At 57.5% G+C, this 23,654-nt stretch overlaps 1 protein-coding gene across 2 annotated transcripts; it reads left to right on the plus strand.

The window, feature by feature from the left end:
* Positions 1 to 257: 257 nt before the first annotated feature.
* PWP2 (PWP2 small subunit processome component) lies at positions 258 to 22,646 on the plus strand. 2 transcript variants are annotated; one of them, XM_054468414.2, is made up of 21 exons: positions 258 to 465; positions 2,005 to 2,117; positions 5,201 to 5,295; positions 5,627 to 5,726; positions 6,068 to 6,211; positions 6,825 to 6,960; positions 7,251 to 7,474; positions 9,337 to 9,480; positions 10,281 to 10,351; positions 10,876 to 11,012; positions 11,978 to 12,126; positions 12,261 to 12,408; positions 12,582 to 12,732; positions 13,425 to 13,605; positions 15,817 to 15,964; positions 17,523 to 17,631; positions 18,410 to 18,475; positions 19,411 to 19,629; positions 19,726 to 19,876; positions 20,012 to 20,086; positions 22,062 to 22,646. In XM_054468414.2, exons 1-21 carry the CDS (start codon positions 448 to 450, stop codon positions 22,240 to 22,242), a joined length of 2,760 nt encoding a protein of 919 aa, XP_054324389.1. In that variant the 5' UTR covers positions 258 to 447; the 3' UTR covers positions 22,243 to 22,646. The 2 variants fall into 2 exon arrangements, with proteins under 2 accessions (XP_054324389.1, XP_054324390.1); XM_054468415.2 differs by lacking the exons at positions 18,410 to 18,475; positions 19,411 to 19,629; positions 19,726 to 19,876; positions 20,012 to 20,086; positions 22,062 to 22,646 and having other exon boundaries at positions 297 to 465; positions 16,636 to 17,544.
* Positions 22,647 to 23,654: the final 1,008 nt, after the last annotated feature.

Raw genomic sequence — 23,654 nt, forward strand, 5'->3', positions numbered from 1 at the left:
TTCGGGACTTTATTCATAATTCCTTACCCAATAGTTCACAAGAACGAAGACATTTGGGTGTGCAGCGCCCTCGGATGTTGTGGACGCTGCTGTGCCAGGCTGGGCGTCCGTGCGGAGAGCGCCCTGCGCTGGAGCGCGCCTAAGAGGCGCCCTGCAGTGAGGCTCCGGGGGTGTGGGCGGGGCCCGGAGAAGGCCCCGCCTTGGGAGGGGTTGGGCCTTTGGCGTTCAAACTCCGCCTCGGGGCGGGGCGAGGGCGAGGCGGCTCCTCCGGCATCCTGGGCCGCTGAGGACGGTGGTGCGCGGCCCCGTCCCGGGCGCGCGCGCTGTGGGCGGTGCACACCGTCCCTTCCCGGAAGTGCGTACTGTGGGCGGTGCCGCGCGGACCCCCGGGAAGTGTCTCTGTGGGCGGCCGCCGGGTTGAGCTGCGGCACACGTGCGACGGCCGTGATGAAGTTCGCTTACCGGGTGAGCGCGGCCGGCGGGCGGTCTGTTGGATCGGCGCGGCTCTTCCGGTGGACGGCGCCTGAGCTGGCTCCGGGCGGGCTGGGGGCGCGTGGTCTGCTTTCGCGGCGTCTGGCCGCGTGGGGGTCGCCGGCGGTCTGCGCGCCCGTGGCCTCGGGGACGCGGGGCTGTGGTGGGGCTCCTGGGAGAGCTGGGACGGAGGCGCCGACGGCTTCTCGGAGGGAACAGGGACATTTGTCGGGGTCTCGGGATATTTTTAACCTGAGTATGGCCCAACCCAAAGGCTGGAGTTGGTGCCGTCGGGGAGGGCACAGCACCCTCGGGAGGGATGAGGAGGTGGGACGGGGCGTGGGCGCGCGCAGGCGGGGTGAGAACAGGAGGGACCCGGGGCCCGGTGCTGCTCCCTAACGAGCGAGCGTCCAGGTGAGCGGAAGGGCGGGGAACCCAGGTGTGAGCTCTGTTTCCCGAGGCCGGAGGGAGTTCCTGAGGCGGACGCCCTCAGCTTTGAGAGCCAGGGAAGACTTGTCCCAGATGTGAAGTGCAGGAGGCGGGTGAGACAGGTAATAAGAGGGGGCCGCGGAGCCGGCCTGGGGGTCTCTGAAGCGTTTGCTACAGCTGGCTGGTTATGGGGACGCCCGTGTTTCCCACAGTGGCCCTGACCGTTGGGCTTCCAGGGTTGCACGGGCCGCCTGCTGCTGAGCCCACCGTGTACTACACTTGTCCTGTCCGAAACTGAGCATGGTACTGGCCCCTCAGAGTGCTGCTCCTGTGTCCCCTGTGCTGGTGGAGGCACCACTGTGTGCCCAGCACCAAACCAGAAACCATATCCACGTCCTCACAGGCCAGGGCTTCATCCGCTCCACATTCCTGCTGCAAGGTGGCAAAAAATGTGCCTTGGAGCCTGGCCGCTTAAAGTCCTTCTGCTGACCAAGCTCCTCCCTGAGGTTCTGAGGGCACTGCCCGCCCACAGCTTCGGGGCCTGGCGGGTGCCTTCCCATTTAGATTCCAGCTCAGGTGACCCTTCCAGGTGGCTCTCCGTGACCACCCTCTAAAGTAGCCCCTCCTCCCACACTTCTCATCCCCCTCCTGCTAGAGATAGAATATAAGGTGTGCGTGTCTGTGCGCATGGCAGTCTCCAGTGAACGCTCGTGCTCGTGAATTAGTAAATAGGATGCTGGCTTACCACACTGCTGGAAGCCCTGAGCTCTAAGCACTTTTGGGGTGCTGTTCCATTGTTGCAGCTTTTTTCTTGGTGAAGTGTGGGCTCCATGCCCCTCTTCACCTGGCAGGCGCCTCCTGTCGTGGGAGGCTTCCTCAGTGCTCACAGGGGCATCTTACCCATCTCTGTGGGAGCTTGGGGCCGCCCGGGCTCCTCTGGTCTCCTGAGGATCAGGCTCACTTCTTCCTCTCTTACCAAGGAACTGTGAACGGGCCCCCAAGGTGGGGTTCTCTATGCCATCTCTCTGCCCAGATGCCGCACTTAGTGCTTTTCTGGGAGTGGACTGTTTTCTTTGTGTTGAGACAATTTTGTTTTCTTTACAGTTTTCAAATTTGCTGGGTACGGTGTACCGGCGTGGGAACCTAAATTTTACCTGCGATGGAAATTCAGTTATCAGTCCCGTGGGCAATAGAGTCACTGTATTTGACCTTAAAAAGTAAGTATGTGAAAGTGGTATTCATAATAGTGATACTGATTAGTATTATCACTATTTTTTAAGTAACATATGAAAATTTGATAGTGTCTTCTGTGCCTTCCTTTTAATGGTACACCCTTTTTAATTAAGGGAGCCCAGGACAGGACTACAGGACGGATTAGAGTCAGCAGATCAGTTGTGGAAATTGGCAGCCAGACCCAGTTATTCGTTCTAGTGCCTTAGCCAGGCCCCATAAAGTGGTGTGTCACTTGTCTCCGTTCCCTGGGAAGGGACCCTGTCTCTGTGCTGTGAAGGGTGGGTGGGGGAAAAGGTGTAGCTCAGGGTTAGCCCTTCCCCCATCAGGGAAGGCCTCTAAGGGCTGAAAGGCCAGGGCTGCTGGGGGAGTTGAAGGTGCCTTGGACCCCTGCTCGGGAGCCCTGCTGCCACTGGGCCTCACCAGTCGGACGGGCAGGCCCAAATCTTCCAGCTCTGCAGCCGGAGGTCAGTTTTTTTCTCTGGGGTTTAGCGATTTCTTCCTGTGTGCTGTTGCACTTTGCTTCACTTTGTTGCACTTTGGCTCTGTGCGGATGCTGTTTTACCACAAAGTGAGGGTGTGTGGAAACGCTGCTTGGAGAAAGTCGGTCGGTGCCGTTTTTCCAGCAGCGGGGGCTCACTTCATGTCTCTGTGTCACATTTTGGTAATTTTGCAATATTTCAAAGTTTATTATACCTGTGAAGGTGATCTGTGATCATCTTTGCTGTTACTATCGTAATTGTTCTGGGGTGCCGTGATCCATGCCCATGTAAGACAGCGAGCTTAATCGGTAAGCATTGTGTGTGCTGTGACTGCTCCACCGATCGGCTGTTCCCCACCCCGCATCTCTCTTCCTCTGCTTGGAAGAGAAACAAACAATATTGAAATTAGGCCAGTTAATAATGGCCTACAGTGGCCACTACATGTTCATGTGAAAGGAAGAGTCACACAATTCTCATCTGAAATCAGAAGCTAGAAGGGACTCAGCTTAGTGAGGAAGGCATGTCAAAAGCTGAAATAGGCCAAAAGCCAGGTCTCTGCCACCAAACAGGCAAGTTGTGAATGCAAAGAAAAAGCTTTTGAAGGAAATTAAAAGTGCTACCCCAGTGAACACACGAATTACAAGGAAGCAAACAGCCTTATTGCAGATACGGATAAAAGTTTGAGTGATCCAGATAGAAGATCAAACCAGCCACAACATTCCCTTAAGCAAGTCAAAGCCTAACGTACAGCAAGGCCCTACCTGTCCTCGTTCTGTGAGGGCTGAGGTGAGGAAGCCGCAGGAAAAAAGTTGGAAGCTATCAGAGGTTGGTTCATGAAGTTTAAGGAAAGAAGCCATCTCCACAACATAAAAGTGCAAAGTGAAGCAGCAGGTGCTGATGGAGAAGCTGCAGCAAGTTACCCAGAAGATCCAGCTGAGATCATTGATGAAGCTGACTACACTAAACTACAAAATTTCAATGGAGACAAAACAGCCTTCTATTGGAAAAAGATGGCCAGGTGCAGTGGCTCATGCCCTGTAATCCCAACACTTTGGGAAGCTGAGGTAGGCAGATCACTTGAGGCCAGGAGCTTGAGACCAGCCTGGCCAATATGGTGAAACCCTGTCTCTACTAAAAGTACAAAAATTAGCCAGGCATGGTGGCACATTCCTGTAATGCCAGCTACTCAGGAGGCTGAGGTGGAAGAATTGCTGGAATCCGGGAAGCAGAGGTTGCAGTGAGCTGAGATCGTGCCAGTACACTCCAGCCTGGGCAACAGAGCAAGACTCTATCTAAAAATAAATAAATTAAAAAAAAAGAAAAAGATGCTGTCGAGGACTTACATAGCTAGAGAGAAGTCAATGTCTGGCTTCAAGCAACAGGCTGACTCTCTTATTAGGGGCTAATGCAGCTGGGGCCATTAAGTTGAAGCCAGTGCTAATTCACTGTTCTGAAAATCTTAATGCCGTTTACAATGATGCTGAAGCTACTCTGCCTGTGCTCTATAAGTGTAACAGCAAAGCCTGGACGACAGCACATCTGTTTACTGATGGTTTCCTGAATCTTTCCAGCCCATTGTTGAACCCACTAAGGTTCCTTTCAAAATATTTCTGCTATTGGACAACGTACCTGGTCACCCATGAGCTCCGATGGAGACACGTAAGGAGATGCTGTCTTCGTGCCTCCTAACAGCACATCTCTTCTTCAGCCTACGGGAGTAACTTTAACTTTCAAGTCTTACCATTTAAGAAATATATTTTGTAAGGCTCTAGCTGCCAAAGATAGTGATTCTTGTAATGGTTCTGGGAAAAGCCAATAAAAAGCTTTCTGGGAAGGAGTTGCCATTCTAGTTGTCATTTCATGATTCATTGAATGAGGGCAAAGTGTCGACATTAACGGGAGTCTGAAAGAAGTTTAGTACCAAGCCTCATGGATGACTTGAAGGGTTCGAGACTGGTGGAAGAAGTTACTGCAGATGCAGTAAAAATAGCAAGAGGATTAGAAATGAAAGCAGAGCCTGAAGATGGGACTGAATTGCCGCAATGCTGTCATCAATCTTGAATGAATGAGGAGCTGCTGCAAAGCAAGTGGTTTCTTTTTTTTTTTTTTTTTTTTTTTGAGACAATGTCTCACTCTTGTCCCCCAGGCTGGAGTGCAATGGCGTGATCTCGGCTCACTGCAACCTCCACCTCCCGGGTTCAAGCGATTCTCCTGCCTCGGGCCCCCCCACCAAGTAGCTGGGATTACAGGCCCCCACCACCACGCCCAGCTAATTTTTGTATTTTTAGTAGAGATGGGGTTTCATCATTGTTGGCCAGGCTGGTCTAGAACTCCTGACCTCAGGTGATCCACCTGCCTCGGCCTCCCAAAGTGCTGGGATTACAGGTGTGAGCCACCATGCCCGGCCAACAGTGTCATTTCTTTTTCAGGAGTGGGGGGTATCCACAGATGAACTCTGGCACGTGGGGTCCAGTAAGATTGGAGGCGCTACTTGGGGAGGGTGAGCCACTGGTCCCAGGCCAGGCCTGGCCTGTCTCCCTCATGTGACTTAAGGACTAACAGTACACTGTGGTTTTTGTTTTTATCAGCAACAAATCTGACACGCTGCCCCTGGCCACTCGGTACAACGTCAAGTGCGTGGGGCTGTCCCCGGATGGCCGCCTTGCTATCATCGTCGATGAAGGTACTCGCCCTTGATGTGGGTGGGGACTGAGGGGACCAGTGAGGAGGACTCAGGGCTGTGTGGGTCTGAAATGATCCACTCCCTAGTCGCTTCCGTGTTGGGGCCTGGGTGGGGGTTGGGGATGAGGGTGTCACGGGTGAGGCTGCGTCCCCGCCGCAGGCTGTGTCTGTGGCATCACCTGTGGCAGGGCAGGGCCTCATGGCCCTTGGGCAGTCTCAGTCCTGACTCCTCACAGTGGACGCGAGAAAGACCTTTCTCCGTTTTTCCCGAGCTGTGTATCTGGGGTGGCCCCTGGGGTAGCTGCACGGTGGTGACCTCTGGCGTCCTGCAGGGGGCGATGCGCTGCTGGTCAGCCTGGTCTGCAGGTCTGTGCTGCACCATTTCCACTTCAAGGGCTCTGTGCACAGCGTGTCCTTCTCCCCTGATGGCAGGTAAGGGGGACGGCTGGGGGGCAGGAGGGGTCGGCCGTGCGTGCCGGCGGTGAGGCCCACTGCCCAGCTCTCTTCCCTGGGCCCCGGGTTGTGATGTTGGACACACGGCCCAGTCTTTGGCATTGGTGACCCCCTTTTCTGGAGCAGAAGGCTTGGTGCGGCCAGGCTGCCCTCCCTCCAGGGCTGTTTCTTCCCTGACTTCCGCTTCCTCTGCTCCTCAGCCTCCATCCTGCATGAGGCGGGACTCCAGAAGGCCCAGGTGGGCGCAGGCTGAGACTCCACAGTGGCCTTAGGGCCATTGCTGGTCTTGAATATCAACTATGTCGGCATTCCTTCCATAGGAAGTTTGTTGTCACAAAGGGTAACATTGCCCAGATGTATCATGCCCCTGGGAAGAAGCGGGAGTTCAACGCCTTCGTTCTGGACAAGACCTATTTTGGGCCCTACGATGAGACCACCTGCATCGACTGGACGGATGACTCCAGGTGCGGCCTCGAAGGCTTGGGGAGAGTGGGGCCTGAGTGAGGCCCCTTGGACGGGTCCCCCGCTTGGGCCCTGCAGCTTTGTTCTGCAATGGCATCTCGGCCTCCTTTGGGGCTGGGCGCTGCCCGCACCATCGGGACTGGCTGGGTGGCTGTGGTCGAGTCTTCGTGGCTCTGAAGTGCGTGCTGTGGCCGAGCCTCCTGCCTCTGCGCCGCCCTTTCACCTGTTTGTCCCGGAAACTGGGAATGCTGCGGTTGGCTCGGGCAGCGTCTGGGAGGTGTGAGGAAGGCAGACAGGGCAGGGGCAGCGTCTGGGAGGTGTGAGGAAGGCAGACAGGGCAGGGGCAGCGTCTGGGAGGTGTGAGGAAGGCAGACAGGGCAGGGGCAGCGTCTGGGAGGTGTGAGGAAGGCAGACAGGGCAGGGGCAGTCTGGGAGGTGTGAGGAAGGCAGACAGGGCAGGGGCTGTGCTGGAGTGTCTTCCTGTGCCTGAAGGCTTCTCAGCTCACTCTGAGACCACGTGGGGCTGTAGCGGTCTCCATGCAGCCCTCTGGAGCATGCACCTGGCTGCTTTGTCATGGCCAAGCCCTGAGGAGGTGCCGTCTCTGTCTTTTCCAGGTGCTTTGTGGTTGGGAGCAAAGACATGTCCACCTGGGTGTTCGGAGCCGAGCGCTGGGACAACCTCATCTACTATGCACTGGGGGGACATAAGGATGCCATTGTGGCCTGCTTCTTTGAATCCAACAGCCTGGACGTACGTCCCTTTGTCAAGTTCCCTAGCTTGACGGTGGCCAAACCGGCTAGTTCAGGGAGGCCCCAGGCTGCAGGTGGCCTCTTCCTGCGGTTCCCCCAGGCTGTTCCCATGTGGCCTGGGGGCATCTAGGGACCAACAGCAGCTGTTGCGGCCCATTGAGAATTGTTCTCAGAGTTCAGAGGGGCCTTCGGTGCCGCTGGTCCCTGGATCTGAGCTGGAGGGAGGTGCCTGGTTGTGGCAGCTGGGCCAGTGTGGCTGGGGCTGGGGTGACCCTGTGCTTCCCCTTTCAGCTATACTCGCTCAGCCAGGACGGAGTGCTGTGCATGTGGCAGTGTGACACACCCCCCGAGGGCTTGCGGCTGAAGCCCCCTGCGGGCTGGAAAGCAGACCTGTTGCAGCGGGAGCAGGAGAAGGAGGAGGAGGAGGAGGGGGACAGAGAGACCACCATCCGGGGAAAAGCCACTCCGGCCGAGGAGGAGAAGACAGGAAAAGTGAAGTACTCACGGCTGGCCAAGTAGGTCTCCGAGGGTGTGGTGGGCTGCGGTGGGGCACTCCTGTGGGAATCTCTTGCCCTCAGAGGGATCTGGATGTGGGGTCCCCAGGGCCGAGGAGTGGGAGGTACAGAGAGCAGGCCCGCGTCTCAGGGCCCCAGTTTGAGCACCCTCGAGTGCTTGGGTGTTGACCCTGCCCCTTAAGCAGGGTCCCTGCCTCGGCTCTCTGAGCTGCCTGTGTGCCCAGGGCAGGGCAGAGGGCGGTGGGTAAGGGTGCATAGGGGGCAGAGAGGTGTGCGGGCACTCCGTGACGGGAATAGCAGCACCTTGGGCCCTAAGGGGGTTGGGAGTTGTCTGTGGCCCCACCAACTTCTGTGGAGTTTGGTGTGGGCAATAGTCCCTTGGCCTCGTGCAGGGAGACGCAGGGAGAGCATTTGGCAAGGCTGGAGGGAGGGACCGGGCTGTGAGTGGGCGCAGCGGGTGGTCTGAGTCCTGCTTCGGGGCCCGCTGGTGGGTGGTGCTTGGTGTTTTTTCGGGCACTGAGCTGGCTATGCAGCCCCACATCCGAACTCAGTCCCCCAGACGAGACGAGACAGCCTGGCCCTGCGGACTGCCTGTGGGATGGCCTTAGCTGTGCCTGGAGCCCTGGCAGAGATGCCACCCTGATTCGGAGTGTCCCACGTCTGGGCTGTGGGGGAGGCTGGTCAGGATCTCATGAAGGCAGAGTTGCCCGCAGCTGTGGTGTCTCCGTCACCTGGGTGTTCCAGCCTGGGCTCCTCCTTGCTGCAGTTACTTAGAACCTGCTGTGTGCAGGGCTCCAAACTTGGCACTGAGACACACTGCCCACCCTTGTGAGGCCTCCTCTCCGCCGGGGAGGAGAGGTGCAGTGATGAGGTGGCTGCATGTGGAGGTGGGCGGCAGTTGGGGTCCCTGGGCAGGGAAGGCGCCCACATGAGGCCCTGCCTGTGGAGGGAGTCAGGCAGCCAGAACGGGCTGCGTTTGGAGGGTGTTGGGGTCTGATGGGTAGGTGGGAGTTGTGGCCATGAGAGTCCTGGGTCTGAGGAGCAGGGAGGGCCAGCTGGACTGGCCCTGGACTGCTGGACTGCCAGGGGCAGCGGAGTTGGAGGGTGGCCAGAACAGGTCCAAGTGGGTCAGTGCCCGCGAGTGAGTCAGTGCCCGCGAGTGAGTCAGTGCCCGTGGGGACTTGGGGGTGTTGTGCTGGAGTCAAGACTTGAGTGGGGACTGGAGGAAGAGGAAGGGACGATAGGCCCCCCCAACCCCGCCCTGGGGAAGGGAGATTCCAGGCAGCTCCAGGAAGACAATGTGCCTGCTAGGCGGGGAATGCGGGCTGTCAATGCGAAGCATGTGAAGGGAGGGCCTCCTGCAATGGCAGCCAGTGCTCCCTATCACTTGTTCAGGAGGGACCGGGGCCAGAAAGAAGAGGGAAGGACCAGGGCTGAGCTACACTGTGACTTGGGGAGGTCTCGAGGGCAGAGGTGCCATCAGGGTCACCTTCGTCTGCTGATGGGGACCGAGGGTTCCTTAGAGGAGGAAGCAGCAGGGGATGATGGGATTCGGGTGTGCCCGGTGGCCATGCTGCACCTCCCGCACCTCCTCTGCCTCCCATGGGCACTGCTGCCTCTGGATGCACCACTAGCTCTGCTGTGGGGCCAGCTGGCGACAGTGCAGATGCTGTGTGAGGTTCCCTTGGGGTCCCGAGCTTGGGATGGAGGCGGGCAGCTTCAGGGCCTGGGGTGGAGAGGGAGAGGGCAGGTCTGGGACCTCCTGCCTGGATCTGTGTCCTGTGTCCTGGAGCCTAGAGCGAGCTGGGGTGGCAACCTGGCTCTGCGCTCCTCCTCACAACTCTTCTCTCTCGTCAATTCAGGTACTTCTTCAATAAAGAAGGAGATTTTAACAACCTGACAGCTGCAGCATTTCATAAGAAGTCTCACCTCTTGGTCACTGGCTTTGCTTCTGGAATCTTCCATCTTCATGAGCTGCCAGAGTTTAACCTCATCCACTCCCTGAGGTAAGCCTCGGCTCGCAGTGGGGTGTGGTTTTATGCACTCACTGGCCCGGAATCTGAGGGCCCAGCCAAGCCTGCCCTTAGCAGTGGGGGCAGCAGAGCCACTTGGAGTGCCAGCTCAGACCACAGGACGCCAGCCCGAAACCTGCCCAGCCGCTGGTGCTGGTCAGTGCGACAGTGTTGCCGCCCCCACCGGCAGTCAGCACCATTGGTCTCGGGTCAGTCACAGCCTTTCGAGTTTTTGTCTCCACTTTTCTTCATCTGTGAGACACAGAGAACAAAAATACTATGCTCATAAACTTGTGAAGTTGCAAGTTTTTGAACGCTGGCCTCTCCTCTGGGCTTTCTCTGATTCTTTTCTTTGAGACAGAGTCTTGCTCTGTCGCCCAGATTGGAGTGCAGTGGCGTAATCTCGGTTCACTGCAACCTCCGCCTCCCGGGCTCAAATGATCCTCCCACTTCAGCCTCCTGAGGAGCTGGGGCCACAGGTGTGCGCCACTACACCCAGCTAGTTTTTAAATTTTCTGTAGAGACGGGTCTTGCTGGGTTTTCTCAGCCTGGTCTTGAACTCCTGGGTTCAAGCAGTCCTTGCCTCCGCCTCCCGATGTGCTGGGATGACAGGCGTGAGCCACTGCACCCAGCCCTCTGATACTTGAACTGAAGTGAATTGTTGGAGTCTGGTGACTGGGTGGGGTAAGCTCCACACACAGGGATAGAATCTGGTGTCTGGGGCTGCCCTGAGTGGGCACTGGGGCTTCAGCCCGGGCAGGCTGGCCTCCCACTTACAGGCCCGTTCTCTGCAGCATCTCAGATCAGAGCATCGCCTCAGTGGCCATCAATAGCTCGGGGGACTGGATTGCTTTTGGCTGTTCAGGTTTGTCCCCAGCCTGGGTGGTAGAGATGGACTCCTCATTAGGGACCACTGCTGCCCGGCTACAGGCCTGCTTGACAGCCACCCACTGGGGGTGCCCTCCCCTCCCCCAGCTGCCTTTCAGAAGGGGCCCTCCCCTCCCCCAGCTGTCTGCCATGGGGTGCCCTACCCTCCTCCAGCCGCCTTTCAGGGGGTACCCTCTTCTCCTCCAGCTGCCTCCCGGGGGTGCCCTCCCTGCCCTGGCCCTCCTGAAAACACCTCTCTGTCTTAAGCCCCTTGCTCAGGGGTGGGGGGTCATAGCTTGTCTCAGTTGTGACCGGCAGCCACTGGGTTGCGCGGGCGGGGCCCGTCACTGGCTGGCGGAGCTGCAGCATCAGACAGTGGTCCCAGCCTATGCTTGGGGGTTTGTGCGTTTCGCCCCGTGCCCGGCAGCTTTCTCAGTCCTGTGCCAAGTGCGAAGGTGTGCCAGGCCAGTCTGACCTGGGGTGGGCCTGAGCCGGGTACCCCAGCTTCCCCCGTGTGCACAGGCCTGGGCCAGCTGCTGGTGTGGGAGTGGCAGAGTGAGTCCTACGTGCTCAAGCAGCAGGGCCACTTCAACAGCATGGTGGCCCTGGCCTACTCGCCCGATGGACAGTACATCGTGACTGGCGGGGATGACGGCAAGGTAGGCTCCTGTCCCTGTCCTGTCGGCCTCTGTGCCTGGGGGGCTCTGAAGATGCAGCGGTCTGTGGGGCTGTGCCTTGACAGTAGGGCTGGTGTTCACAGCTTCACCCGGGCTCATTAGCTCAGTAGGCGTTTAAAAACATACAAAAATTTGAATGGAGAGGGTTGGGTGTCCCTCTTTCTCCTTTCTGACTTGGTCTCCTGCACGGTGGTGGCTGCGTGGCCGAGAGTGGGTCTGTGGTGCCGGCAGCCGGCATCCAGCCAGCGTCCAAGGGGCTCCAGTACGTGGCCGAGGGTGGGTCCATGGTAACGGCAGCTGGCATCCGGCCAGCATCCACAGGGTTCTGGTGTGTGCAGTCACCCCGCGGGCCATCTGGGCCTTAAATGGGCTCCTCCTGGAGGTGACAGGAAGAGACGGGGCAGACGGCCCACTCACCACCCACTCAACACAGCCTCAGGCCTGTGGGGGAGGCGTGGGCACTGGGCAAGGTTCTCAGGATGTGGCGTCACATGCGGGGGTCTCAGGGATGGGGGGGTCTCAGGGATGGGGGGTCTCAGGGATGGGGGGTCTCAGGGATGGGGTATCAGTCACAGTTGGGGGTCTCAGGGATGGGGGGTCTCAGGGATGGGGGGTCTCAGGGATGGGGTATCAGTCACAGTTGGGGGTCTCAGGGATGGGGGTCTCAGGGATGGGGTATCAGTCACAGTTGGGGGTCTCAGGGATGGGGGGTCTCAGGGATGGGGTATCAGTCACAGTTGGGGGTCTCAGGGATGGGGGTCTCAGGGATGGGGTATCAGTCACAGTTGGGGGTCTCAGAGATGGGGTATTACTCACGGGTAGGGTCTCAGGGATGGGGCAGTACAGGGGCAAGCATCTTAGGTGGGGCGGCATGGGGACAGGGATCCTGGCCGAAGCCGTGGCACACAGGGTTGGGGTCTGTCCCTGCCTCTCCTGTCCTGCCGCAGGTGAAGGTGTGGAACACCCTCAGCGGCTTCTGCTTTGTCACTTTTACGGAGCACTCCAGCGGGGTGACTGGTGTGACCTTTACTGCCACCGGCTACGTTGTGGTGACCTCATCTATGGACGGGACCGTGCGAGCCTTTGACCTTCACAGGTGATGTGTTTGCTCCGGGTTGGCTCGGGGCAGGCTTCCCCCATGCAGAGGGGAAGGTGGAGGGTGAGGCTGCGGCACAGCTGCTGGAGCAGGGGACCCTGGCACGTGACGCTGACCTTGCCTCTTCTCTGCAGGTACCGAAACTTCCGCACCTTCACCTCTCCACGCCCCACCCAGTTCTCCTGCGTGGCAGTGGATGCGAGCGGTGAGATCGTCTCTGCAGGGGCGCAGGACTCCTTTGAGATTTTCGTGTGGTCCATGCAGACAGGCAGGCTCCTCGACGTAAGCACCCTGAGGGGCTGGGCTGGGGCTCGGGAGGGGCCCTCCTGTCTCTTGGGAGAGGAGTGCAGGGAGCTGAGGTTATACTCCGAGGGCCCATGCCCCTGGCCCAGACCTGCCCAGAGAGCCGCCTCGGCCGCCACCTCCACTCTTCACGCCTCCTTGCTCTATGGTAGGTTTTGTCTGGACATGAAGGGCCCATCAGTGGTCTGTGTTTTAACCCAATGAAGTCCATCCTGGCCAGTGCCTCCTGGGACAAGACAGTGCGCCTGTGGGACATGTTTGACAGCTGGAGGACCAAGGAGACGCTGGCTCTGACCTCTGATGGTGAGCACGAGGCAGCAGGCAGGAGCAGCGGCCTGGGGACCAGCAGCATGCTGTCACACCCGCTGCCCTGTTCCTGGTTGTGGGTTTGGTGTGAACCTTCTGGTGGGAAGCAGGGGGTGGCTTTTAACCCAGACCTGCTGGCATGGCAGCCCTTGAGGTTGGCAGTACCTAGGAGACAGCAGATTGGCAAGTCGGGCCAGCGTGGCTTCCACGAGTCCTTGTAGGGCTCCCGCTCTGTGGGCAAGTATGCCAGGCAGGAGAGAACAGCTCCCCAAGGGTGAAGGGCTGCTGCCACAGCTGCTTCCTGATTTTCAGAGTTGCTTTGGAGCTCTGCCAGGCTTTTGGCATCACATGTGGCTTCTTTGCAGAGCTCTGTATTCTAGTCTGTCCAGCCACCCTCAGTAACCACCATCACTCACCCGTCAGCCTCACCTTCCCAGCGCCCCCTCCATCGGCCTTCGTGGGTCCTGTGGCCCCAGCTGGACTGCCTCGTGCTCGTCACTGGCGCTGAGTTGTTCCCTCACCTATCTGGGTTGGATTCTCCTGGGAGGAGATTCTTGTGTACCAGACCAAACAGGCGCTGGTCTCTTAGGGGTGCCAGGGCACGGCCTGGTCTCCAGCCAAGGGTGGTTGGTGGCCTGCCTGCGGGAGACTAGGGTCTTCGTTGGGCCTTACTTTGCATCTCTGTTTAGCTCTGGCTGTGACTTTTCGCCCTGATGGTGCGGAGCTGGCTGTGGCCACACTGAACTCACAGATTACCTTCTGGGACCCCGAGAACGCGGTGCAGACGGGCTCCATTGAGGGCAGGCATGACCTGAAGACCGGCAGGAAGGAGCTGGACAAGATTACAGCCAAGCACGCGGCCAAGGGGAAGTGAGTGTCGGCGTTGGGCCTCCTGATTTGAGACCTCAGCCAGCCACCAACCTCCTGCAGCTTCTCCGTTTTTGGCTTTGTCCTTTGTTCCTGAGACCGCTGAGTCCCTGTGGGTGGAGGCAGGTGGTCCTGAGCCCTCTGGGGAGAGACCATGTCCTCCTCAACTCCTGGGCTCTCACAGCCCCCAGCACAGGAGGACGTCTGGATTTGCTGAACATAAACTTGTTCAGCTGAGAGCTTGCATCCACTTCCAAACCTTGATCCTGAATTATGACATCGTCCTGGTGTGCAGAGGGGAGAGCAGCCGGGTGCCCGAGCTCACACCGGAGACCCGGCACTTGGGGAGGCTGAGGCGGGTGGATTGCTTGAGCCCAGGAGTTTGAGACCAGCCTGGGTTACATGGCAAAACGCCATCTCTACAAAAAATAGAAAAATTAGCCAGGTGTGGTGGCACATGTCTATGGTCCTAGCTAGTCAGGAAGCTGAGGCAGGAGGATCGCTTGAACCCGGGAGATCAAGGCTGTAGTGAGGATGGCGTCATGCCATTGCACTCCAGCCTGGATGCTAGAGCAAGACCTTGTCTCAAAAACAAAACAAACAAAAGCAGAAAACAGCCCTGGCAGCCTCCTAGGAGTAAAAATGCAGGTCCTCAGTCACCTCACCTTGCTAGAGAGTGCTACGTGGATGGTGAAGACATAGTGTCCCCTTGTCTCGAGGAGTCAGGCCAGCACAGCACTGACCGAATTGCCTGTGCGGGGTCCTGGCTGGGCTGTGAGGCTCACCTGGATGGAGGTCAGGCTTAGGAGAAGGGGGAGGATCTGTGGGATGTGCCCGGGGTGGGTGTGGCCTTGGGGCCTGGACCTGTGTCCCAGGAGCTCAGAAGCCTGTTTGGCAGAGGGTCTTCCTCCAGAAGGAAGTAGCGACCCTGTCTTGGAAGTGGCATGAACGCCTATGTGCAGTCCTCATGGGTTTGCCCTGAGTGTGGAACTTACGGGTGCTGATGGTTCTGTTTCCAGCTTGGAGGAGCTGCACGGTTGCCATTCCCATGAGGAACGCCGTTGGCTTCTGGCTTCTCCACCTCCTCGCCAGCACTTGTTGCTTTATTATTATTATTTTTTTAATGAGAGCTGTTGCGGTGGATGTGAATTCGTATCTCATTGTAGTTGTGATTGTAGTTTCTCTAATGACATTCAGCATTTTCTGTCTGCGGCTTGGCCGTTTGTAAGTTTTCTTTGGAGAAGCGTCTGTTCAGGTCTCTTGCCTGTTTTTGAATTGGGTTGTTTGGTTTTCGATTGTGGATTTTAGGGGTTTCTGTGATACCTGATGTGCAGATATTTGTTCGCTTTGTGAACCGTCTTTCCACCGTTTTGGTGGCACTCTTAGTTCTGATGACGTCCACTTTGCTCATTTTTTCTATTGTTCTTTGTTCTTTGCTGTCATAACTAAGGGACCTTGCCCACCCCGAGGCATCTGTTGAGCTGGGCGGTAAGGGCTGGTTTCTGGTTTCCGCAGGACTAAGCAGATGTGACTGAGAGTAGGCTGCTTAGGGTGGAGGCCGACTGGCCGCCGTTTTGTGCTGACCTCAGCAGGGAACACTGTTCCTTGAGCCACTTGTTCCTTTTGTGAAAAAGACATTGACTCTCAGGAAGCTGAAGCATCTAAGGGTGGTGCTGGCTCAGAGCGGAACCAGGTGACAGCACCATTGAACATTGTGGGTTTTAAAAGTCTCGTGTGAGTTGAGGCAGCGAGCCTTGGTGAAAGTTGCTGAGGCTGGTGTTTGCTTCCTGGAGGGCTGGTATAGGATCTCCTTTATTTCCTAAGGTTAGTTTTTATTGTATTGATTTTGAGTTTTGATTTTTGAGACGGTCTCACTCTGTCACCCAGGCTAGAGTACAGGAGTGCAATCGTGGCTCACTGCAGCCTCCAACCCCCGGGCTCAAGTGATCCTACCACATCAGCCTCCTGAGTAGCTGGGACTATAGGCACATGCCGCCGCACCCAGTTAATTTTATTTTTTGTAGAAACAGGGTCTTGCTATATTGCCCAAGCTTGTCTTGAACTCCTGGACTGAAGCATTCTTCCCAACTCAGCCTCCCAAAGTGCTGAGATAACAGGCAGGAGCCACCATGCTGGCCTAAAGTTGGTTTTTAGGAGCCATATGCTGCGGTTTCCACGGTGGCCACCCTAAGTCCACGTGTCCTCTCCACCCAGGGCCTTCACCACCCTGTGCTACTCTGCAGACGGCCAGAGCATCCTGGCAGGAGGCATGTCCAAGTTCGTGTGCATCTACCACGTCCGTGAGCAGATTCTCATGAAGAGGTTCGAGATCTCTTGCAACCTGTCTCTGGATGCCATGGAGGTGAGCCGGCAGCGCGGGGCTGGATGGATGTTGCTTCCAATGCAGGTGGAATGCGTCGGGCTCCTGCATTCTGCACTCCTGGCTCCAAGGGGCCTTGGGCACAGTCGTGGTGCTTGTCCTGTATCTAAGTGCATGGGTCCGTCACCTGCCCCAGCAGAGCCCGGCCGTGAAGCCCAGTGCCTGCCTCAGCCGTGTGTGGAGCCGCGGTCCCCAACCCTTTTGGCATTTGGGACCGGTTTCGTGGAAGGCAGTTTTTCCACAGACAGGGTTGGGGGGATTGGTTTTGGGATGAAGCTGTTTCACCTCAGATCAAGATCACCAGGCATTAGATTCTCAGAAGGAGGGTGCAACCTAGATCCGTCACATGTGTGGTTCACAATAGGGTTCGTGCTCCTATGAGAATCTAATGCTGCCACTAGATCCGTCACATGTGTGGTTCACAATAGGGTTCGTGCTCCTATGAGAATCTAATGCTGCCACTAGATCCGTCACATGTGTGGTTCACAATAGGGTTCGTGCTCCTATGAGAATCTAATGCTGCCACTGATCTGTCAGGAGGCGGAGCTCAGGTGGTAATGCGAGCAATGGGGAACGGCTGTAAATTCAGATGAAGCTTCACTCACTCGCCTGCCCACTGCTCACCTCCTGCTGTGCAACCTGTTTCCTAACAGGCCATGGGCCGGTACCAGGGGTTGGGGACCCCTGTTGTGGATGACCCTGCCAAGGCTGGTTGCTATGAGGCTGGAGATGTGGGGGGCAGTGCCCAGCACACGCTGGCTCGGGAGACACGGACACCTGTCAGGGAAGGAGTGAATGAAGAGGGTGCTGGTAGGCCCTGCCCGATGGCTTCCTGCCCGGGGTCCCGCGTACAGGGCTTTGCCTTCACTGTCCCCACTGGTGCCTGCCCTCCCCGCTCAGCACAGCCCTCGGCTCAGGTCCCACTCACATGCTGGGTTCACCTGCAGGACCTCAGAATGAGAGTGAGGGAGCCCTGGTAGCCTCTAAGCAGGGGTGTGGCTGCTGGGTTCACCTGCAGGACCTCAGAATGAGAGTGAGGGAGCCCTGGTAGCCTCTAAGCAGGGGTGTGGCTGCTGGGTTCACCTGCAGGACCTCAGAATGAGAGTGAGGGAGCCCTGGTAGCCTCTAAGCAGGGGTGTGGCTGCTGGGTTCACCTGTCCACGCCCCATCAGAGCAGAAGCCCAGTGTCCCCTAAGTGTTTCTGGGGGAAGGTGTCCTTGGCATTTTCACGAGGGAGTAGACGGCCATCCTCGCTGTGAGCCCCAGCCCTTGTGATGGTGGCAGCAATGGCAGCATGTAGACCTCAGTCCATCCCCTCCACAGCCTCCACACCTGCCCCGCTCCACAGCTTCCACACCCACCCTGTCTGCAGCTAGCTCTGCAGGAAGGGTCCCTGGGGCACTGCAGGGCTCTCTCCCTGTCCTCGTTCTAAACAGGGCTGAGGCTGGTCTGGTGTTGGCGTCAAAGAGCAAAGGTAGGAGAGGAGGGCCAGGCGGCCGGGCCGTCAGAAGCAGGGCGTCCACTGCTTTTGCTGTTCTAGGAATTTTTGAACCGAAGAAAAATGACAGAGTTTGGCAACCTGGCACTAATTGATCAGGATGCTGGGCAGGAGGACGGAGTCACAATACCACTGCCAGGCGTCAGGAAAGGTAAGCAGAGGTTCCTCCCGCATCTGCCCACCACTTCACCGATCCTGGGTGACCGTGCACTCATGCCCCTGGTTGGGGCTGCAGTGTGGAAATAACGGTCACTACGTGGTGACGTTTGCTGGACACTGGGGGTGTCGAAGGCCCAGTGGGTTGGTGCTGGTGCCGTCAGCCCCTGTGGCCGGAGAAGCTGCCCATGTGTTGCTACATGTGGTCTCCCTGCCCTGGCGGGACCTGTCCATTTACTGTTGGGACTGGGTGCCCTGTCTGCTGCACAGCACACAGCATTCTGGCGTGAGGCCATGTGCGCTGCACGGAGAGCCAGGTGCTCTAGAAGATCTGGGTCCCGGGTAGACCGTCCTGATGGGACACTCGCCAGCCAGAAACCCTGAGTGCCTCCATATGCAGGCCCAGGGTACCGTGTTGAGCACAGCAGACCCACTCCTGGGCTGGGCCGGGGTCCTTTTCTGGGTTGGACACGCAGTCTGCTGGCCGGGCTGGCTTTTTCAAGCATCTGCCCCACGGGCTGGGCCATCTGTTTGGCAGCTCACCTGGAACAGCCTCTGCGGCCCCAGCACAGGCCCACCTGCCACAGCTGCAGCGAGGGAAGGGCTGCTTATGCCTCCGCTTTGTGCAGGGCCCAATGAGTAGAGGCTGCTGCTCTTGATGGGGCTCCCACGGCACCCCCCAGCCAGCTGGGAGACCGCAGGATGACTTGCTTCGTGGGGAGAGCAGCTTGGATATGCTGTCCAGTGACCACTATCGGTTCTTTTTTCCCCAGGTGACATGAGTTCTCGGCACTTCAAACCTGAGATCAGGGTGACCTCACTCCGCTTCTCTCCCACTGGTGAGCACTGAGCCATGGGCTTTTGGTGCCAGTGGGCACTGGGGCATCTGTGCCGTGGCAAGGCTGGCCACCATGGAGCTGCCTGCAGGCTCTGGGCTGTGCCCTGTGTCCCTGGGTAAGAACATGGCGCTGCAAACCCTGCAGGCCGCAAGATGGCTGTTGTCCCTGAGGATGGACGGCTATGACGGTGCCAACCTCAGACGCACTGAGCTTTGAAACATGGCAGGCCTGGCATGCCCTCGCTCTAGCAGCTCCCCAAGTGCCCTGGATGTGCTGCCTGGCTGGGGCGGCTCTGCCATCATGGAGAGCCTGTCTCCTCCGCACTGCCCCCATCCTCTCGCAGCGGGGAGGAGTGTCTGTGCCACAGGCCTGTGGAGCCTGGCGGTGCACATGGTCCCCACACAGAGGAGCCAGGAGCAGGGCTATTGGCAAGTGTGCTCCAGCCTAGACTGAGTGTCAGAGCCAGGGGTCTGTGCCGTCGGGCCCAAGGGCCAAATCTGGCTGGCCACCTGCTTTGGTCACTGATGTTTTACTGGGACATTTTACTGGGCATTTTTTCGTTGGCGGATCCTTCTGGCTGTCTCTAGTGCTCCGTGCAGCACTGAGTAGGTGCGGCAGAGACCACAGAGCCTGCGGAGCTGGAGACGCCTGAGCTTGACAGAAGACTTGGCTGGCTCCCGGCGTCAGGAGAGGAGGACGCATGCGTGTACATATTTGCTTATATGTGCATCCCTGGGAGAGTAACTTCGGGATGATCCATTCATTCCTTCTCAGGGGAGTAGTGGGGTGGGGGCTAGAGGCAGACGTCCCGGTTCCTGTTGACTTTTGCACTTTGTCCCAGGGGAATGTACTTAATACTGTTTCTTTAAAAAAAAAGAAAAAATGTTGGGAGGAATGAGCTTAAATTTTTAGGAAAGCACTGCTTAATTTCCCAGGGCGCTGCTGGGCGGCCACCACCACAGAGGGACTCCTCATCTTCTCCCTGGACACCCGCGTGCTCTTTGACCCGTTTGAGCTGGACACCAGCATCACCCCCGGGAGGGTGCGCGAGGCACTGCGCCAGCAGGACTTCACCAGGGCCATCCTCATGGCCCTTAGGCTCAACGAGAGCAAACTGGTGCAGGAGGCCCTGGAGGCAGTGCCCAGCGGCGAGAGTGAGTCGCAGCTTCGGTGTCGGGCGCCGAGGTCATCCTCTCTTCTCCTGCTTTGAGTTGTTGGCAGAATAAGCATGTTTTTTTCTCCTTCTGCAGTTGAAGTGGTCACCTCCTCCCTTCCTGAACTGTATGTGGAGAAAGTGCTGGAGTTCTTAGCTTCCTCCTTTGAAGTGTCTCGCCACCTGGAATTCTACCTCCTGTGGACTCACAGACTGCTCATGTTGCATGGACAGAAGCTGAAGTCCAGGTAGAGGGCCCCCCCCGCAGTTCATCTGTGGCTTGTCCTGCTGGATAAAAGGGAACTTTGACATGCAAATGCAGCATGAAGTGAGCCCACTGTACCACGGGGTGAGCACCGCATGCTTAGGAGTCTCCCTTTCAGAGCCGGGACGCTGCTGCCTGTCATTCAGTTCCTCCAGAAGAGTATCCAGCGGCACCTGGACGACCTGTCGAAACTGTACGTGCAGGTGCAGGGCCTGGGGGTGGGTGGGGTGCACGGTCCCCTGCTGGTCCACACTGTGGAGTGCTCCTTGTGTCATCTGATTTGAGGACAAAAGGAACCAGTGCTGGAGGCTTGTCTTCTCACCTGCGGGTGAACTGCACCTGCCCGGCCACCCCGTGGTTGACCAGCTTGGGAAATGGCCTGGCGCTGAATGGAAAGCAGCGAGCACTGTGGCAGGCAGACAGGCTGCAGGTGGCGTACTCCAGGTGCGGCCGGAATCCTCCAGGCTCTTGGAGGGATTGCCGCGTTTGTAGGACCAGGCAGCCTTTCCTGAATTTGCAGGTCACTTGCACAGGCAGTGGGGGTGGTCACAGGACTGTGAGGCCAGGCAGCCTGGAGTCCTGGAGGCGTGGCTGCCCTGAGCTGTGGCTCCCCTAGAAAAGGGTGCTGCTGCTGTTACTGCTGCGAGGATTCATCCGCCGGCCTAGGACAGGGCCCGGCCCTCCGCAGTGCTCACTTTGCAGGGGTGCCCGCCTCTTCTCCTGTCATTTCTTTGTGGTTTGTGCCTTTTTTGTCCCTACCAATTCACCTTCCCTAAAGGTCCTGCAGAGCCGGGACTAGGCAGGCGTCAGAGTAGCCATGTGAGGGATATCACCCTCTGTTGCCAATCAGTTGCCAGGTTTCCCAGCTGCGTTTCTGAAACATCTGTTCTCTGCCCTATCTGCGAGTTGCTCTGTCCAGGGTTCAGGGGCTGAGGCCTGAGTTTGGGTCTTGTGGGTTTGTGTGGTCCTCCCGTCTGTCCTTGAAGTGTCACTCAGTCTTTGGAAAGAGTCCCAGAGTCTAGGTCGAGCCTTTCCTCCCCTCATGTTCTGGGTGCCCTACAGAAGGCTGGGATGTGCCCTGATCCACAATTTTGGTGCCAGGCCTTCCCTCAGCTGAGATGTCCTGGACTTTGCACAGAGCTCTGTAGAGGAGGAGGATTGTCTAGCTCCCTTATTTATTTATTTATTCATTCATTATTCTTTTTTCCTTTTTTTTTCTTTTGAGACGAAGTCTCGCTCTGTCGCCCAGGCTGGAGTGCAGTGGCATGATCTCGGCACATTGCAACCTCTGCCTCCCAGGTTCAAGCAATTCTCCTGCCTCAGCCTCCCAAGTAGCTATGGTGCCAGGCACATGCCACCACCCCCAGCTCATTTTTGTATTTTTAGTAGAGACAGGGTTTCACCCTGTTGGCCAGGCTGGTCTTAAACTCCTGACCTCAGGTGATCTGCCTGCCTCTGCCTCTCAAAGAAAGTGCTGGGATTATAGGTATGAGCCACCATACCCGGCCGAGCTCCTTTAGATTTATTCCCTCTTATGGGATGTTTTTAGAGTTCACGTAAGCGCATTGTTCCTTGGACCTCCTGTCTAGGCGTTCACTGCCAATCTGTAGGGTTGCCATTGGCTGTCAGGAAGAGTCCTGCATAGAGGGTCCTGTGACCTGCAGATGCAGTGGGGTGCTTCCTTCCTTTCTCATCCATTTATCTTTCAGTTCTCATTTCCTATGTAAAGTGATGGTGGCATCACTTTTCTCCTTTATTCTTTTAACTCCAGAAAATTAACTGATTCAGAGCCTGCTTTCCTCCCCTCTCGCTCCAAAACACCACATAGCTCTGCAGCGGTCTCTTCTTAAGTGTTTGGTGGAACTTGCCGGTGAAGCCATCTAGATTGGGCCCAGCGGAAGGGCTGAACTGCCAGGATGACCCCAAAGGGATAGGATGTTACAGTTGGGTCCTTGGGTCCTTGAAGGCCTCTGCTGCCCCAGGGCTGGATGGGGCAGAACCAGATTGTTGGGGCAGGGAAAAGAGGAAACAAATGGCTGCTGGGGTGGAGGAACCAGCATGTCTAGCCCCTGCTGCTTTTCTCAGGGGTCGCAGAGGAGGTGGTTGGGTGCAGGACAGGCCAGGGCCTGGGCGTTGCTGGCATTGACCATCCTGTGTGTGATTGACAGCTGTAGCTGGAACCGCTATAACATGCAGTACGCACTAGCAGTTTCCAAGCAGCGGGGCACAAAACGCTCCCTAGACCCACTGGGAAGTGAGGAGGAGGCAGAAGCATCTGAAGATGACAGCCTGCACCTGCTTGGAGGAGGAGGCAGAGACTCGGAAGAAGGGATGCTGGCCGAGAGCTAGCCGGTTGCAGCGTTGGATTGTGCCGGCTAAGACCTGCCAGGGAGATGGGACCCTTGTGCCACCTGGGCCAGCAAAGAGGAGGGGTCCAGAGAGCAGCTGAAATACTGTCCCTAGTGGTAGTGACTTGCTTTTCCTGTGCACACATGTAGCCCATTAGGACAGTGAGCCGACGGGTCACGCCAGGGGCCGGCACGCACTGGCACCTGGCCCCAGGAGCGGGGCTGTGTGAATGGTGATGAATGTTGAAAATGCCTCTCAGAGAGGTATTCCCATGAACTTTGTATGAGACTTATTTATATCTTTAACATAAAGGTTTGATAAAGAACTTATGGATAAAAAAAGATGGAGTTTTCTAACACGTGAGGATGAAGTCTACACTTCAGATTAAAAAGGGTTATGTTGTATCCTGGTGTCTTGTGGGGGCTCCCGACCTGCCTGTCTGCCCACTAGGGCCTCCGTCGTGGGGAAACAGGCTGACTGAGCAGGGTGCTCCCGCTGTCTAGCGGGGGCCCTGCCCTGTGACCTGTGCATATCCTTGGGGTCAGGGGCACAGAGCCTCTCCCTGACCTCTTGGGGACGCTTTGGAGTCTGGGGCTGGGATTGGCCTGTCTTGGTGAGCTCACTTAGACCTGCACCAGCTCTGCGTGGGCCACACGGAGGAGGGGACAGCTCCTCCCCTCTGCAGTGCCCTTGGGAACGGTCATCATGAGAGTGGCTTGGGTCTCCATCATGGTAGGACATCCTGGTCCCCACAGCTCAGTAACAGCAGCCTCCAGGGTCAGGACCTGAGGCTGACCCAGTGCAGTGGGCACTTCACTGACTGCCAGTGCTGTCTGCCAGGCCCAGCCTGTCCCTCGCCAGCGGTGTGGCCCACGAGACCCTGGGTAGTACCTGGCTCCCTTGCTTATCTGGGAAGTGGAGCTGATATCTGCCTGCCGGCCTCCCGGGGGTGGTGTGAAACCACATGTGCTAGAGAGGAGATGAATATGACAGGCAGTGCCTTGTGGCCCACAGCACTGTGCCTGGAGGCCTGCAGACCAGAGGTCTTTGTAGAAGGGAGGAGCTCAGGCCCTGATGCCACCAGGTGTTCTGTGGCTGCACAATCTGTGACCTAGACTGGAGAGAATCCTTAGCTATCGCCTACCCAAAGCACAGTTTCCAGCGTTCCCCTCCCTCGCCTTACCCTTTTCTGTGTCACATGTGCATGGCGATGGACACCTGAGTAGTTGCCCCTGGGACAACTGGAGCTGTGGCTCTGCAGTGGGGTCTGGGAGCTCCCGGCCAGGGGCAGCTCCTGCGCACTTGGTAGAGATGGTCCTGGCCCCTGCACCGACTGAGCGAGAGTCTGCATTCGGCATTTCCTTTCTGAGTGGCGCTTGGTGTTTTTTTTGTGCCATCCCACAACCCCATCA

This window comes from Pongo pygmaeus, chromosome 22 (assembly GCF_028885625.2).
Source record: "Pongo pygmaeus isolate AG05252 chromosome 22, NHGRI_mPonPyg2-v2.0_pri, whole genome shotgun sequence".
NCBI lineage: Eukaryota > Metazoa > Chordata > Mammalia > Primates > Hominidae > Pongo > Pongo pygmaeus.

Coding starts and splice junctions, on each gene's coding strand:
- PWP2 (XM_054468414.2), top strand. Junction 5,727..6,067: donor TCCTTCTCCCCTGATGGCAG/GTAAGGGGGACG, acceptor TTCCTTCCATAG/GAAGTTTGTTGTCACAAAGG. Junction 6,961..7,250: donor TTGAATCCAACAGCCTGGAC/GTACGTCCCTTT, acceptor TTCCCCTTTCAG/CTATACTCGCTCAGCCAGGA.